Source organism: Nycticebus coucang, chromosome 13 (genome assembly GCF_027406575.1).
Source record: "Nycticebus coucang isolate mNycCou1 chromosome 13, mNycCou1.pri, whole genome shotgun sequence".
Lineage (NCBI taxonomy): Eukaryota > Metazoa > Chordata > Mammalia > Primates > Lorisidae > Nycticebus > Nycticebus coucang.
Window position 1 is genome coordinate 62,336,363 of NC_069792.1, and position 16,340 is coordinate 62,352,702.

The 16,340-nt window shown below is 36.4% G+C and overlaps 1 protein-coding gene across 7 annotated transcripts in view; it reads left to right on the forward strand.

Annotated features, from left to right (window-relative positions):
- Window positions 1–16,340, forward strand: part of VPS13B (vacuolar protein sorting 13 homolog B) — a 980,186-nt gene that overhangs the window by 762,474 nt on the left and 201,372 nt on the right. For all 7 annotated transcript variants that reach the window (XM_053558614.1, XM_053558617.1, XM_053558615.1 and 4 more), the window contains one exon: window positions 10,684–11,091. In XM_053558614.1, coding sequence (XP_053414589.1) covers window positions 10,684–11,091 — 408 coding nt within the window. The remainder of the gene's footprint in view (window positions 1–10,683; window positions 11,092–16,340) is intronic.

The window sequence follows — 16,340 nt, forward strand, 5'->3', positions numbered from 1 at the left end:
AAAGGTAAGGAAGGACAAGAATGGTCACTTCATATTTGTTAAGGGTAATACTCAATATGATGAGATCTCAATTATTAATATTTATGCACCCAACCAGAATGCACCTCAATTTATAAGAGAAACTCTAACAGACATGAGTAACTTGATTTCCTCCAGCTCCATAGTCGTCAGAGATTTCAACACTCCTTTGGCAGTGTTGGATCGATCCTCCAACAAGAAGCTGAGCAAAGAAATCTTAGATTTAAACCTAACCGTCCAATATTTAGATTTAGCAGACATCTATAGAACATTTCATCCCAACAAAACTGAATACACGTACTTCTCATCAGCCCACGGAACTTACTCCAAAATTGACCACATTTTAGGTCACAAGTCTAACCTCAGTAAATTTAAAGGAATAGAAATTATTCCTTGCATCTTCTCAGACCATCATGGAATAAAACTTGAACTGAGTAACAACAGGAATCTGCATACTCATACAAAAACGTGGAAGTTAAATAACCTTATGCTGAATGATAGCTGAGTCAGAGATGAGATTAAGAAAGAAATCGCCAATTTTTTGGAACAAAACGACAATGAAGACACACTATCAGAACCTCTGGGACACCGCAAAGGCAGTTCTAAGTGGGAAATTTATAGCACTGCAAGCCTTCCTCAAGAGAACGGAAAGAGAGGAAGTTAACAACTGAATGGGACATCTCAAGCAACTGGAAAAGGAAGAACATTCCAACCCCAAAACCACTAGAAGAAAAGAAATAACCAAAATTAGATCAGAATTAAATGAAATTGAAAATGAATAATACAACAGATCAGTAAATCAAAAAGCTGGTTTTTTGAAAAGGTCAATAAAATAGATAAACCTCTGGCCAACCTAATCAGAAGAAAAAGAGTAAAATCTCTAATATCATCAATCAGAAACAACAAAGACGAAATAACAACAGACTCATCACAAATCAAAAAAATCCTTAATAAATATTACAAGAAACTTTATTCTCAGAAATATCAAAATCTGAAGGAAATTGACCGATGGTTGGAAGCACATCACCTTCCAAGACTTAGCCAGAATCAAGTGGAAATACTGAACAAGCCCATATCAAGTTCAGAAATAGCATCAACTATACAAAACCTCCCTAAAAAGAAAAGCCCGGACCAGATGGTTTCACGTCAGAATTCTACCAAACCTTTAAAGAGGAATTAATACCTATATTACTCAACCTGTTCCAAAAGGTAGAAACAGAAGGAAGACTACCCAACACGTTCTATGAAGCAAACATCACCCTGATCCCCAAACCAGGAAAAGACCCAACAAGAAAAGAAAATTAGAGACCAATATCACTAATGAATATAGATGCAAAAATATTCAGCAAGATCCTAACAAACAGAATCCAGCAACACATCAAACAAATTATACACCATGACCAAGTAAGTTTTATCCCAGGGTCTCAAGGATGGTTCAATATATGTAAATCTATAAATGTAATTCAGCACATAAACAAATTAAAAAACAAAGACCATATGATTCTCTCAATTGATGCAGAAAAAGCTTTTGATAATATCTAGCATCTCATGATCAGAACACTCAAGAAAATTGGTCTAGAAGGGACTTTTCTTAAACTGATAGAGGCCATCTACAGCAAATCCACAGCCAATATCATATTGAATGAGTTAAATTGGAATCATTTCCACTCAGATCAGGAACCAGTCAGGGCTGCCCATTGTCTCCTTTGCTTTTTAACATTTTAATGGAAGTTTTAGCCACGGCAATTAGGGAAGAAAAGGCGATCAAGGGTATCCATATAGGGTCAGAAGAGATCAAACTTTCGCTCTTCGCAGATGATATGATTGTGTATCTGGAAAACACTAGGGACTCTACTACAAAACTCCTAGAAGTGATCAAGGAATATAGCAGCATCTCAGGTTACAATATCAACATCCATAAATCAGTAGCCTTTATATACACCAAGAATTGTCAAGTTGAAAAAGCAGTTAAGGACTCTATCCCATTCACAGTAGTGCCAAAGAAGATGAAATATTTGGGAATTTACCTAACAAAAGACGTGAAAAATCTCTATAAAGAGAACTATGAAACTCTAAGAAAAGAAATAGCTGAAAATGTTAACAAATGGAAAAACATACCATGCTCATGGCTGGGAAGAATCAAGATTATTAAAATGTCCATACTACCCAAAGCAATATATAATTTCAACGCACTCCCTATTAAAGCTCTACTGTCATATTTTAAAGATGTTGAAAAAACAATACTTCATTTTATATGGAATCAGAAAAAAACTCGAATAGCCAAGACATTACTCAGAAATAAAAGCAAAAAAGGAGGAATCACACTACCAGACCTCAGACTTTACTACAAATCGATAGTGATCAAAACAGCATGGTATTGGCACAAAAACAGAGAAGTAGATGTCTGGAACAGAATAGAGAACCAAGAGATGAATCCAGCTACTTGCCGTTATTTGATCTTTGACAAGCCAATTAAAAACATTCAGTGGGGAAAAAGATTCCCTATTTAACAAATGGTGCTGGGAGAACTGGCTGGCAACCTATAGAAGACTGGGATTGGACCCACACCTTTCACCATTAACTAAGATAGACTCTCATTGGATTAAAGATTTAAACTTAAGAAATGAAACTATAAAAATACTAGAGGAGAGTGCAGGGAAAACCGTTGAAGAAATTCGTCTGGGCAAGTATTTTATGAGGAGGACCCCCCAGGCAATTGAAGCAGCTTCAAAAATACACTACTGGGTCTTGATCAAACTAAAAAGCTTCTGCACAGCGAAGAACACTGTAAGTAAAGCAAGCAAACAGCCCTCAGAATGGGAGAAGATATTTGCAGGTTATATCACTGACAAAGTTTTAATAATGAGAATCCACAGAGAACTCAAACGCATCAGCAAGAAAAAAACAAGGGATCCCATCGTAGGCTGGGCAAGGGATTTGAAGAGAAACTTCTCTGAAGAAGACAGGCGCGTGGCCTTCAGACATATGAAAAAATGCTCATCATCTTTAATCATCAGAGAAATGCAAATAAAAACTACTTTGAGATATCATCTAACTCCAGTGAGACTAGCCTATATCACAAAATCTCAAGACCAGAGATGTTGGTGTGGATGTGAAGAAAAGGGAACACTTCTGCACTGCTGGTGGGAATGCAAATTAATACATTCCTTTTGGAAAGATATATGGAGAACACTCAGAGATCTAAAAATAGATCTCCCATGCAATCCTGTAATTCCTCTGCTGGGCATATACCCAGAAGACCAAAAACCACACCATAACAAAGATATTTGTACCAGAATGTTTATTGCAGCCCAATTCATAATTGCTAAGTCATGGAAGAAGCCCAAGTGCCCATCGATCCACGAATGGATTAATAAATTGTGGTATATGTACACCATGGAATATTATGCAGCCTTAAAGAAAGATGGAGACTAGGGCGGCGCCTGTGGCTCAAGGAGTAGGGCGCCGGTCCCATATGCCGGAGGTGGCGGGTTCAAACCCAGCTCAGGCCAAAAAAAAAAAAAAAGAAAGATGGAGACTTTACCTCTTTCATGTTTACATGGATGGAGCTGGAACATATTCTTCTTAGTAAAGTATCTCAAGAGTGGAAGAAAAAGTACCCAATGTATTCAGCCCTACTGTGAAACTAATTTGGGGCTTTCACATGAAAGCTATAACCCAGTTACAACCTACCAATGGGGGAAGTGGGAAAGGGAGGGGAGGGAGGTGGGTGATGGGTAGAGGGAGGAGGATTGGTGGGATTATACCTGTGGTGCATCTTACAGGGGTATTTGCAAAACTTGGTAAATGTAGAATGTAAATATCTTGGCACATTTGAGATAATGCCAGGAAGGCTATCTTAACCATTGTGATGAAAATGTGTCAAACGGTCTATGAATCGAGTGTATGATGCCCCGTGATCATATCAATGTACACAGCTATGGTTTAATGAAAAAAAAAAAAAAAAGGGAGAGTTTGACCTCCTCTGCTCCCATTTGGATTCCCTTTATTTCCTTGTCTTGCCTAATTGTATTGGCTAGAACTTCCAGCACTATGTTGATAGTAAAGGTGACAGAGGACAATCTTGTCTGGTTCCAGTTCTAAGAGCAAAAGCTTTCAGTTTTACTCCATTCAATAAAATATTAGCTGTGGGTTTGTGATAGATAGCTTCAATCACTTTCAGAAATGTGCCATCTATGACTATACTCTTCAGTGTTCTAATTAGAAAAGGATGCTGGATTTTATCAAATGCTTTTTCTGCATCTATTGAGAGGATCATATGGTTTTTATTTTTGCTTCTGTTAATATGGTGGATAACGTTTGTGGACTTGGGTGTGTTAAACCAGCCTTGCATCCCTGGGATGAAACCTACTTGATCATGATGTATGACTTTTTTTGATGATAAACTGCAATCTATTGGCTAGGATTTTGTTGAGAATTTTTGCATCTATATTCGTTAATGGAATTGGTCTGAAATTTTCCTTTTTATTTGGGTCTTTTTATGGTTTTGGTATCAGGGTGATGTTTGCTTTGTAGAACATGTTGGGGAAGATTCCTTCCTTCCTCAATTTTTTGGAATAATTTCTGCAGTACAGGAATAAGCTCTTCTTTGAAGGTTTGATAATATTCTGATGTGAAGCCATCTGGACCAGGGCATTTTTTGGTTGGAAGCTTTTTTATTGTTTCTTTGATCTCAGTGCATGAAATTGGTCTGTTCTGAAGCTCTGTTAATAAGCTCTACTTATTTCTTCCTGGCTAAGTCTAGGCAGAGGGTTTGATTCCAAATATTGATCCATTTCCTTCACATTGTCAAATTTCTGGGCATAGTGTTTCTGATAGTATTCAGAGATGATCTTTTGTATATCTGTGGCATCAGTTGTTATTTCCTCTTTATCATTTCTGATTGAGATTACTAGAGATTTTACTTTTCTAGTCAGTCTGGCCAAAGGTTTATCTATTTTATTATTTTTTTCAAAAAACCAACTCCTTGTTTCATTAATTTTCTGAATGATTCTTTTGTTTTCAATTTCATTGACCTCTTATTTAATTTTGGAGATTTCTTTTCTTCTGCTGGGTTTAGGCTTAGATTGTTCTTCTTTTTCCAATTCCATAAGATGGCTTGTGAGTTTGTTGATGTGTTCTCTTTCTGTTTTTCAAATGTAGGCATCTAAAGTGATAAATTTTCCTCTCAAAACTGCTTTTGCAGTATCCCACAGATTTTGGTAGCTTGTTTTGTCTTTGTTGTGATGCTCAAGGAAGTTAGTTATTTCCTGTTTTATTTTTTCCTGCACCCATCTGTCATTCAACAGAAGGTTGTTTAATTTCCATGCCTTTGTGTGGGTTTGAACGTTTCTTTTGGAGTTGAGTTCCACTTTTAGTGCCTTGTGGTCTAAAAAGATACAAGGTAATATTTCAATTCTTTTGATTCTGTTGAGGTTTGTTTTGTGTCCTAGGAGATGATCAATTTTGGAGAATGTTCCATGAGACGATGAGAAGAATGTATATTCTTTATCTTTGGGATGGAGTATTCTATATGTGTCTATCAAGCACAGTTGTTCTAGTGCTCTCGTTTAAATCTCTTATATCTTTGTTTAATTTCTTTTTATAGGATCTGTCCAGCTCTGCAAGAGGAGTGTTAAAGTCCCCTGTTACTGTGGTATTATAAGATATCATACTGCTCAGACTGAGTAAGGTCTGTTTCAGAAATCTGGGAGCATTTAAATTGGGTGCATAAATATTTAGAATTGAAATGTCTTCTCATTGTATTTTTTCCTTGACCAATGTAAAGTGACCATCTTTGTCTTTTTTGACTTTAGTTGCTTTAAATCCACATGTATCTGAAAATAAGATTGCAACTCCTCTATTCTTCTGAATTGTTTGCCAAAAAAATTGTCTTCCAACCCTTAACTTGGAGTTTTAATTTGTCTTTTGAAGCTAAGTGTGTTTCCTGCAGACAGCAAATGGATGGCTTGTGTTTTTTAATCCAGTCAGCCAATCTGTGCCTCTTCAGTGGGGAATTCAAGCCATAAACATTTATTGACATAACTGATAAGTATGGTAGTCTTCTATTCATCTTATTTTGTGAGAGTCCATTACTTAGTTTTATCTTTTGTATCAGTGTGGAAGCTAGGTTCTGTCCTTTAATGGCTGAGTTCTTACTTTGTTGTTGATCCATTGTGATGGTCAGGGTGTAGAACAGGTGGAAATATTTCCTATAGAGCTGGCCTTATGGTGGTGAATTTCCTCAATGTTTGTATATCAGTAAATGATGTGATTTATCAATCAATTTTAAAGCTTAGCTTAGCAGGATATTGAATTCTGGGCTGGAAGTAGATTAAAGGTAGCTGACCATTGTCTTCTTGCTTGGAAAGTTTCATTAGAGAAGTCTGCAGTCATCCTGATGCATTTGCCCCTATCGGTCAACTGAGGCTTACTCCTGGCAGCTTAAAGAATCTTTTATTGTGTCTTGACTTTGGACTGGTTCATCACATTGTGTCTTGGAGAAGCTTGGTTAGCGTTGAGGTGAACTGAGTTCCAATATCCCTCTGAAAGGAGTGTGTCAGAATCTTTGCCAATATTTGGGAAATTTTCATTTATAATATTCTCTAGTATGGCTTCCATTATCCTGGGGCATTCTTCTTCCCCTTCTGGGATTTCTTTACCTCATATGTTTGAATGCTTCATAAAGTCCCATAATTCTTTCAGCGAATGTTCTGCTTTCTCTCTCTTCTTTTCTGCCTCTTTAACTATCTGAGTTATCTCAAGAACTTTGTCCTCTACCTCCAAATTCTTTCTTCTGCATGGTCTAATCTGTTGCTGATACTTTCTATTGCATCTTCATGTTCCCTAATTGCTGCTTCAGTTCCTTCAGCTCTGCTATATTCTTTCTATATTTTTCGTATCATTCATCTCTTATTTGATTCTGTTTTTGGATTTCCTTTTGGTTATTTTCCGCTTTATCAGCAGTTTCCTTCATTGTTTTCATCATTTCCTTCATTGTTTTCATCATGTGTATTCTAAATTCCCTTTCTGTCATTCCTAACATTTCTTTATCGGTGGAATCCTCTGCAGTAGCTACCTCATGGTCCCTTTGGGGGGGTTGCTCTGGACTGTTTTTTCATGTTGCCAGGATTTTTCTGCCGATTCTTTCTCATGAGTGATTTCTTCTGTCTGTTTCCTTGCCCTAATTTTCCTTTCACTTCCTCTTGCTCTTTAAGTTGCCACGCCTATGGACCAGGGTTTCAATGAGTCCTTTTGGTACAGGACCAGAAGAATGAGAAGGTTGAAGAGCAAGGAGGGAAAAAAGAGAGGAAAAAAAGGAAAGAAAGAGAAAGGAGAGGATGGTAGGTAAAAGGGAATATGATAAAAAGAAGAGGGGCACAGAAAGAGGGAGACAGACCAACATAGGTGTACATTAGGGTACTTTGACCCAACCTTAAAAACCCCCCAACCTCTGGGGGTGCCTTGTTGTGTGGTTCCCTTGAGGTCAGCAGCTCTTTGCTAGCCTGTTCAGACATAGTACCCCACCTCCACCAAGTAGAGAGGAAAGACAATAATGCTATAAATGAAACCAAAACAAGCAAACAGAAAACTTTACAGGATAAAATTGAGGGAAAAAACAAATAATAGGGGTAGAAACATTAGCAAAAATGAAGTTCTAATTGTTGAAAAGGCAACAATGGGAAATTATATTTAAACTAGAAAAATGAAGAAAGAAAAGAAAAGTCTATAGGGAAAATGTTGAAATTTAAAAACAAAACAACAACAATAACAAACAAACAAAAAAACCCAAAACAAAGCAGTACATATCTCTTGCTGAGTATTATCTGGGCAACAAGTGATCTTCTGGAGTATGAGATGTTAATCACAGTGCTGATACGCCTGTATGACATGGAGACTGGAGGACTCTGCTGATTTCTCAAACCCCGCAGAGTGGAGAGCCTAAGGTGGAGACCCTAAATCTCTCCTCAGCTGACATAAAAGGCACTTTAAACTGCTAAACTTGGCTAAGCAGAGGCTTTCCCAGGAAAGTGCTTGTCACTGGGATCCCTCCTAAAGTGGCTATCCAGTTAACCAGTGTGCCAAAACGGATCTCGCTTATGCCCCTGAGTGCTAAGGCTGCAAGGCATCTCAGTCACCGCCTTTAGGCTACTCAGTTACTAGATTACTAGCTCCCGACTGATCCTTGCTCTGCAACCCTGAGGGCGGAACTTGCCGGGGCCTTTCTCCCACAATGGCTCCGTGTGGCCCACAGCTGAACACTATTAGCTCCATCTGCCTCAGCGCCTCAGTCTGAGACCCTAGACAACACTTAAAGTCCTCTGCACTCTTGCCCAAGTTCTCCCAAGGTAGTTCAACTGACTGCCAAGTCCAAAAAAACCAAAGCAGCTCACAGATAAGTCCTTTCCAGTTTGCGGTCTCACTGCCACTGTACTTACAGCTGCCAGTGGGATTAGACCAAATGAACACACGCAACCACTTGCCAGTTTTCCACTGCTTTTGTCCTCCTCCTGAGCTCCAGAAGTCTCTTGCTGACTCCCTTTGTCTTCAAAGGGATGTTTATGGGCAGATCCCTTGAGCCAGAGATTCCTGGAGTCTTGTCTCCCCAGACTCACAGTGCCCAGTTGCAAGGAAGCTGTTACTCCACCCTGAATCATGTTTTTTTGATATCATGTATAAGAACTCTACCTAACTCAAGGACTTGAAGATTTTCTCTTATGTATTCCTCTAAAGAAATTTTTATAATTTTTTACTTATATCTAAATCCATGATTCAGTTTGAGTTAACTTTTGTATAAGGTATGAAGTTGAGTTTAAGGGATCTTTTTTTAACATACAGATGTCCAACACCATTCATAAATATCCTTCTTCACTTAGTTGCTTTCGTAGCTGTTTCAAAAATTATTTGACAATATTTGTTTGGACTGTATTTCTGGACTCTGTTCTGTTCCACTGATGTATATATATTTATATTCCTTCTCTAAGTCTATACTGTTTTGATCATGGTAGCTTATAATAAGACTTAAAATCATGTAGTTTAAGTTGCAACATTATTCTTTCTCAGAAATGTTAGGGCTATTCTAGTTATTTTGCTTTACTACGTAAATTTTAGGATCAGTTCCTATACATCTAAAATAAATAATTCTGAGATTTTGATTAGAATTATGTTAAATTTATAGATCTGTTTGGAGGGAATTAAGTTTTTTACTATTTGAGTCTTCCAGTTCATGAATATGGTATTTGTATGGTATAGCTCTCCATTTGGTTAGTCTTTTCTAAAGTTATTATCAGTGTTTTTAGTTTTCAGCATATAGATACTATATATATTTGTTTAGATTTAGATCTAAGTATTTCTTTTATTTGGAACTATAAATGTTATTTTTTGTTTTAAGGTTTTATTCCAACTGCACGTTGTTCATTTCTGGAAATTCAATTGATTTTTGTTTAGTGATCTTATATTCTAAAACTTTGCCAAACTCACTTATTAATTCTAGGAGCTTCTCTATATATTCCTGTTGGGTTTTATACAGGGACAGTCATGTCATCTGCATATAGGCATTGTTCTATTTCTTATTTCTTTCTTTTCAATTTGTATGCCTTTTATTTTCTTGCCTTATTGTACTGGCTATGATTTTCAATGCTATGTTGGATATGAATAGTGAGAAGAAACATTCTTGCTTTGTCTCCTTGTTTGGGAGAAAAGCATTAATCCTTCATAATAATGATGTTACCTGTATGTTTTTCTCATATAGCCTTTATTGGTTTAAGGAATTTCTCCTCTATTGATAGTTTTTTAAGAGTTATTATCATGAATATAGCTGTGTTTACTGGGTAGGGTATTTGAACTTTTATCAATGTGAAATGTAGGGAAAGGCACAGGGACTCTTCTGTTTGCAATATATCATAACAGGGAAATAAACATTTTCTGCATAAACATGATGAAGAATAAGGAGGGAGGCTACTTCAACCAGATGTTTTATTTATTTATTTATTTTTTGAGACAGAGTCTTACTATGTAACCCTTAGTAGAGTGCTATGGCATCACAGCTCACAGCAATCTCAAACTCTTGGGTTCAGTGATTCTCTTGCCTCAGCCTCCCAAGTAGCTGGGACTACAGGCACCCGCCACAACGCTCAGCTATTTTTTTGTTGTTTAGCAGGCCCAGGCTGGGTTCAAACCCTCCAGCCCCCATGTATGTGGCCAGTGCCCTAATCACTGAGCTATGGCGCTGAGCCATGGATGTTTATTATTAATAATACCAATATCTGAGTCAAACATGGTTTTGGGTAGTTAAGAAAGTCCTTTTTCCTTTAAAGAAAAAGGGCCAGTTTCAAAAAATTAAAGTAGAAAGCCTGCTCCATTTTGCCTTGGAGTATTAGGGCAGAAGTAGAAATGAACAGCCCTGATACCCATGTGTGCCCCTTGCCATTAATTCATGAACAGTCATATGGAATGGCCAGGAATGTAGGCAGGTAAGTAGCACAGGGAGTGTGCCTTCATATAATGAAATGGAATGTAAGGTGATAAATAAAAGGAATATAATGTTCTGGCATCCTAATGAGTTCATAATATAGATTGAGACACTTAAATAGGAATTTGACAGGGAAGTAAAGACTTATATTCAACAGGAGAGCTTTAATTTTCTTATCTTTTTCACTTCTATAGCAGACATCAATTTGGGTATATCAAAGCCGTTGAAAGCAAACCTGAGTTTTACCAAACTGGATCAGATAAACCATTTTTTAAAGAAGATAAAAAGTGCACATGGCTTGGCACAGAGCAAAGAAACTTCAGCCCCATCAGAAACCACGTTGAATAAGGATGAGCTTCTGGTCTCCAAATGTTACCGTGGAAAGTTGTCTAAACCTAAAATTCATGATGATAGAGTACAAAAGATTTCTGTTCAAGAAAACATGTGGAGAGCTGTTTCCTGCTTTCAAAAAATGGCTGTACATACTACGCAGATTGTGATCTCCATGGAAACTGTCCCCCATCCTAGTAAACCATGCCTGTTAGCATCTCTATCAAACCTCAATGGAAGCCTTAGTGTGAAAGCAGCACAAAAAATTCCTGGTAAGTCACAGAAAAGGGGGGAGGGAGGAAGAGAGCAACAAATATGATGTGTTAACATCTGAAAAGGCATCGTTTTGAAAATTTATATTATGCAAAAGTTTAAAGTTTTAATGAATGCTAAAGATGGGGACATTCCCGGCTTGTGACTTCATTTTAGAGTTAATTGTAGAACAAATCCTTTGAGCCTAGGTACTTTAGTGTATAAACTGAATTGGTTCTATCTTCTTCTTAAGGATTATTGCTATAGATGTCTTTAAAATTGTTAATTCCTAAAATTCTTTTTACCTAATTTAGCTCTAGTAGAACCTTAGTGTTTCAACTTTGTGAACCATTAGAATAGTAATTCTCAAAGTGTGATCTCAGTCCAGGCACAGAGGCCCACACCTATAATCCTAGAACTTTGGGAGACTGAGATGGGAGGATCACTTGAAGCCAGGAGTTCAAGACCAGCCTGCGTGACATAGTGACACCTATACTTAAAAATTAAACAACAATAACAACTGCAACAAAAATTGCCAGGTGTTGTGATGGGCCCCTGTAGTCCCAGCTACTCAGGAGGCTGAGGCAAGAGAATGGCTTAAGCTAAAGAGTTTGAGGTTGTTGTGAGCTGTGACCCCACAGCATTCTACCAAGGGTGACATAATGACACTCTGTCTCAAAAAAAAAAAAAAAAATGTAGGTGAGCAATTGATTGCATGAGGCCAGGAGTTTGAGGTTGCAGTTAACTATGATGATGGTACTGTACTGCCTGGGCAACTGACAAAGACCCTGTCTCCAAAAAATAAAAAATAAAAAACATGCTCTCAGAACCAGCATAGTCAGCATCATCTAGAAACTTGTTACGGTAGAAATGCAAATTCTCAGACCCCACCTTTGACCTACTGAATCAGAAATGCTGGGTATGGAGCCCAGCAATCTCTACTTCAGTAATCCCTGTAGGTGATTCTGATCCACTGCATTAAGTCACTGGCAACAATTTATTTAAAAAGGAAAAATTGCTACAGTGGCAGATACGCTACACAAAGTGTAATGGAAGCCAAAGTTCAACTTTGCAAGAATGCCATTGAGGTGTTTCATCAGGCAGCAACACCTGGCAAGGAAAGGCTTCTATGCCTCATCCAGCAAAGAGAGGCATGGACCCTGCAAACTGAATGTCACTGATGGGTGGAGAGGTGAGAAATTAACTGGCAGTGACATCTACATTTTCCTTGTCTGTTACCATGACTAAGTTGTTATGTGCTTTTTCACGCTGAATCAAAAAGGGTGAGCACAAGGAATGTGAGGAGGGGAAGAGAAAAGGCAAGGCACGTGTGGGAAATAGAAGTTTTCAATCACAGAAATTGCTACTGTAAAAGTTCAGGGAACAATGCCAGAAATTGTTCTCTAAAAGTAAAAGTAGCACAAAGGAACCATTTTCTTCTTCCATTTTAATTTGTGTGGGGAGCAGGGTGAATGGGGTTAGGAGATATAGTAAATCCTTAAACTCTGTGTAACTTACTTTCTTACCAAAAAGTAATTAAATGGGAGCTATTGTAGACCACTGTAACTTAGTTCTGTCTATCCAGTTTAGACACAGTAGTTTAAGAGATAAAGAAAAAGTTTTATAGTTGAGAAGTTTGAGTTTTAGGCCAAAACATAGATGATTTATTTCTTTCTCACTGAAAATATTTGTGACCTCGCCAGCTCAATGTTCTGTATTTTTGTATTGTCTTCAAAGTTAGAAATGAAAAATGTAAGGTTCATGGGACACAAAAGACTATGAAACACTAGAGGCTACAATGTCTGATTTATCCACAAATAAATTGCAATCCAGACAACACTGGGCCTGTTCCCACGCCTTTCCAGTTGTACCTTAATCATAGCAGGAAAAGTATAGGACTCAAGCAGAGTGGAAGAATTTAAATATAACGCTCAATTCTAGATCCTTTTCTTTTTTCATCCTCATTTTTTTATTTACTTGCTAATGTTTTCTGCACTTTTAATGCTATCTATTAGAAAGTGTCTTTAATATATAATTAAAATTCTTACCTCACAGATCTATACAAGTTAGTAGGCTCATTCTGTTTTTATAACTTGTTTTTTTCTCCTGTATGGTAAAAAAAAACTACATACCTATACTCCTTTTACGATTACGTTCTTAAAACTACTTAGACAAAAAGATAGAAACTGGGAGGTTTTGGTGGAGGGAGGGTAATGGGTGGGGCCACATCTATGGTGCATCTTAGAATGGCTACAGGCGATTGCACTAATGTACACAGCTATGATTTAACAATAAAAAAAAAATAAAAAATAAATAAAAGATAGAAACTATAGCTTTGACTAAGATGTACTTTACACAACCGTAATGTATAGTGTCTAGCAAATGTTCTAGAATAGTTACTTATGTCAAGTCAAATCAAAATTGAAGTTAGCCATTTAATAGAAATAATGTTATTATGAGACCATAGCAAACACCAAAGTGTATCTTTCTCTGTATTTCTGCTTTATTTAACTTCAGGCTCAGGGTTTTTTTTTTTCTCTGTTCTTTTTTATTATTGTTATTTTAAAATATTAAGGGTGCCAATGTTTTTCAAACAGTTTAAGAAGACAATGTAGTCAGCAAAATAATAATAACTTGTAATTAAGTAAAATAAGATTGTGTTAAGTTCTAGTTATTGGTAAAGACTAATTTCTAGGAAAATTGCAATTGAGAGGTTACTATGTATTTTTTTCAGAAAATTAATTTTTATTATTTTTTAAAAATAAAACTAAAGCTTTGAACCTTATATGGTTGAATATCCTAAATATTTGTGCTTTGCAATTTGGATGAAATATATACAAACATATATTCAAAGTATAGTTTTGATAAGTGGTAAAAATTATCTACCACCAAACACACACATTCATATGCACACATGCACAAAACCTCCTACGGGTAGTCATATTTCTTTGTGTATTTTTCAAATGACATCGTTGTACATTTGGTCAAAAATTTTATACCGTAGTATATCTTTGAGCTCAATGGAGTTAATATCATATTTTTACAGTTTGAATCAAATACAAAAATACTTAACTGCGTCTTTGATTTTATAGTTTATGTAACTGTTGTGGCCATCTGCAGCAGCTGTACTTTTCAAATTATTTGCTTAACCAAATTGAGCACAGTGACAAAAGTAGTCATCTCAGATGTACTATTAAACAGAGAAAGAAAAAGGGGCATTTCTTTGGTACAGTATAGCCATCTGCTGTACAGATGTTATTGTATAGAGTGACTTAAGATAAAATAATTGTAGAAAATTTTCATTAAAACCTCAACAATTTGCACTTGTTTATGCAAATCTGCATAACTCCCCAATGAGACAACACACTTGGGGTTTCTTTGGTTCTCACTCACTTTCTCTTTGATCCTTTTTGATGTGCTGACTTTAATAAACACAGTCAAAAACACTGTGCAAAAACATCATGGAAAAAACTACAAAGGAACAATTATAGCAGCAGAAACTACTCTAATCCCTAACTTACGCAAGCTATTTTTAGTGAAATATTTTTTAACACTCTTTATGTGACAATGTTATATAAACAGGGTAAAACAGTTCTTTCCAGATGAGTTTTAATTTAGGAACTGAAATACATTTGTAATGCTACAGGAATCTTATGTGCTAAGAAATATTTAGAAAAACACCCTTGGGAATGTGTTATAGGCATGTCTCCTTATTCGTCAGAAGTATAAAAAATATTCGAATTTACCTAATAATTACATTTTTTATCATCTAAACTGTCATAAGCTTATGGAAAGTGTATTAAAAAGGCAAATAATAAAAGTGAAAGAGGAAAGTTCATTTTCTTCTCAAAACATTAGCATTTAAATAATCTGAAATGCTTTCATATTGATTTACTCATTTTTAAAACTTAGTATTGACAATTTATTCACTAAAGTGGTTAAAGAGATTCCTATTTTCATAATTTAGAACAAAATGAAATAATTAAATATTTTTTGCTTTACAAAATAAGTCTACCAGTTCTTCTTAGCCTCTTTTATTATTCTATGATCCTAAACTATGAGAATTTCAAGAGATTTGAGGTTTTTTTAATTCCACTCCACAGATGCTGCTGTAGAAGTGATTTATAATTACCTAATTCATATTTCTATTAGAATACTTATGTTCTCGCCAACTTTGATAAAATAGCCCTAAATTTCTGATTTTAGTAGATGTAATGCTTGCATTTTTAAAGTTGGTATATAATATTACAGAAAATCCTATTATTATTTTATCAATAACAAAATGAATCGTATATTTTGAAATATTTTAAAGCAGATAATATTCCTTTTGCTATCCAGTAAATCCATCATATTCTATAGTATGCTCTTTCAAAAAACAGCTCCTTCCCCCCACATACACACACAACGTAATCTTTTTTTGCCGTTTGAAGTATAGCATTTTGGAGACACCATAAGTAAGTAGCTATAAATTCTGAACTGGCAGTGTAGCACTTTCCACAGGCAAGGTGGGGAATGAGCAGAGGCTAGCTCTCCTTGTCACAGTAAATTATGGCTCTCTTAGCTCTTAGGGCGGCACTCCTTAGATTTCAGCAAACAAGAGTACACAATTCAGAGCTATGAAATAGCTGTACTTCAGGCTGTGGCCTTCTTTCTCAGAGGCACTTAGGGTTGGGAACCTCCACGAATGTAGATAAGAAAAAGGAAACCAGGATATAAACAAGTTGAGATGGCACAAGAGGTTGGGGGAAGAGACTAAATGAGACTATCTTGGCTAGCTTTTAGTTAGAATTGGGGAAAGTTGGAAGGATCCCCTGTCCAAAAAGACTTAAGGGATTTTTTACCCAGGCAGAAAGCAGAGAGTCACGCTCCTTCTAGTCAACGAGCTGTAGTTTAAATAACTTTCACTGCTCTAGCCTCTGTCACCCAGATGTACTTATCTTTCTGAATAAACAAAGGCAGAGAGAAAGAAATCATGGCCACATTATTTTTTGCGTATACAAAATACCTCTTCTAATGTTCACTAAATTCCAGACCAATAAAATGTAAAAAACCTGAAGTCCTTTTCGTGGATTGAAAGGAAAACCAGGTCATTAATTGCTAGAAAGGGGAGCTCCAGCTTTTCAGTCTATAGTTTACCAGATCTCCTGAGGAAAATCTCGTAAGGCGTTGTCATAGCCTGTGGATGCTGCAGAGATAAATTATCCTAAAGGGAAATAAAACATTAAATTAGATATGACTACCTAAAATAATATGTTGCATTACTAAGCCA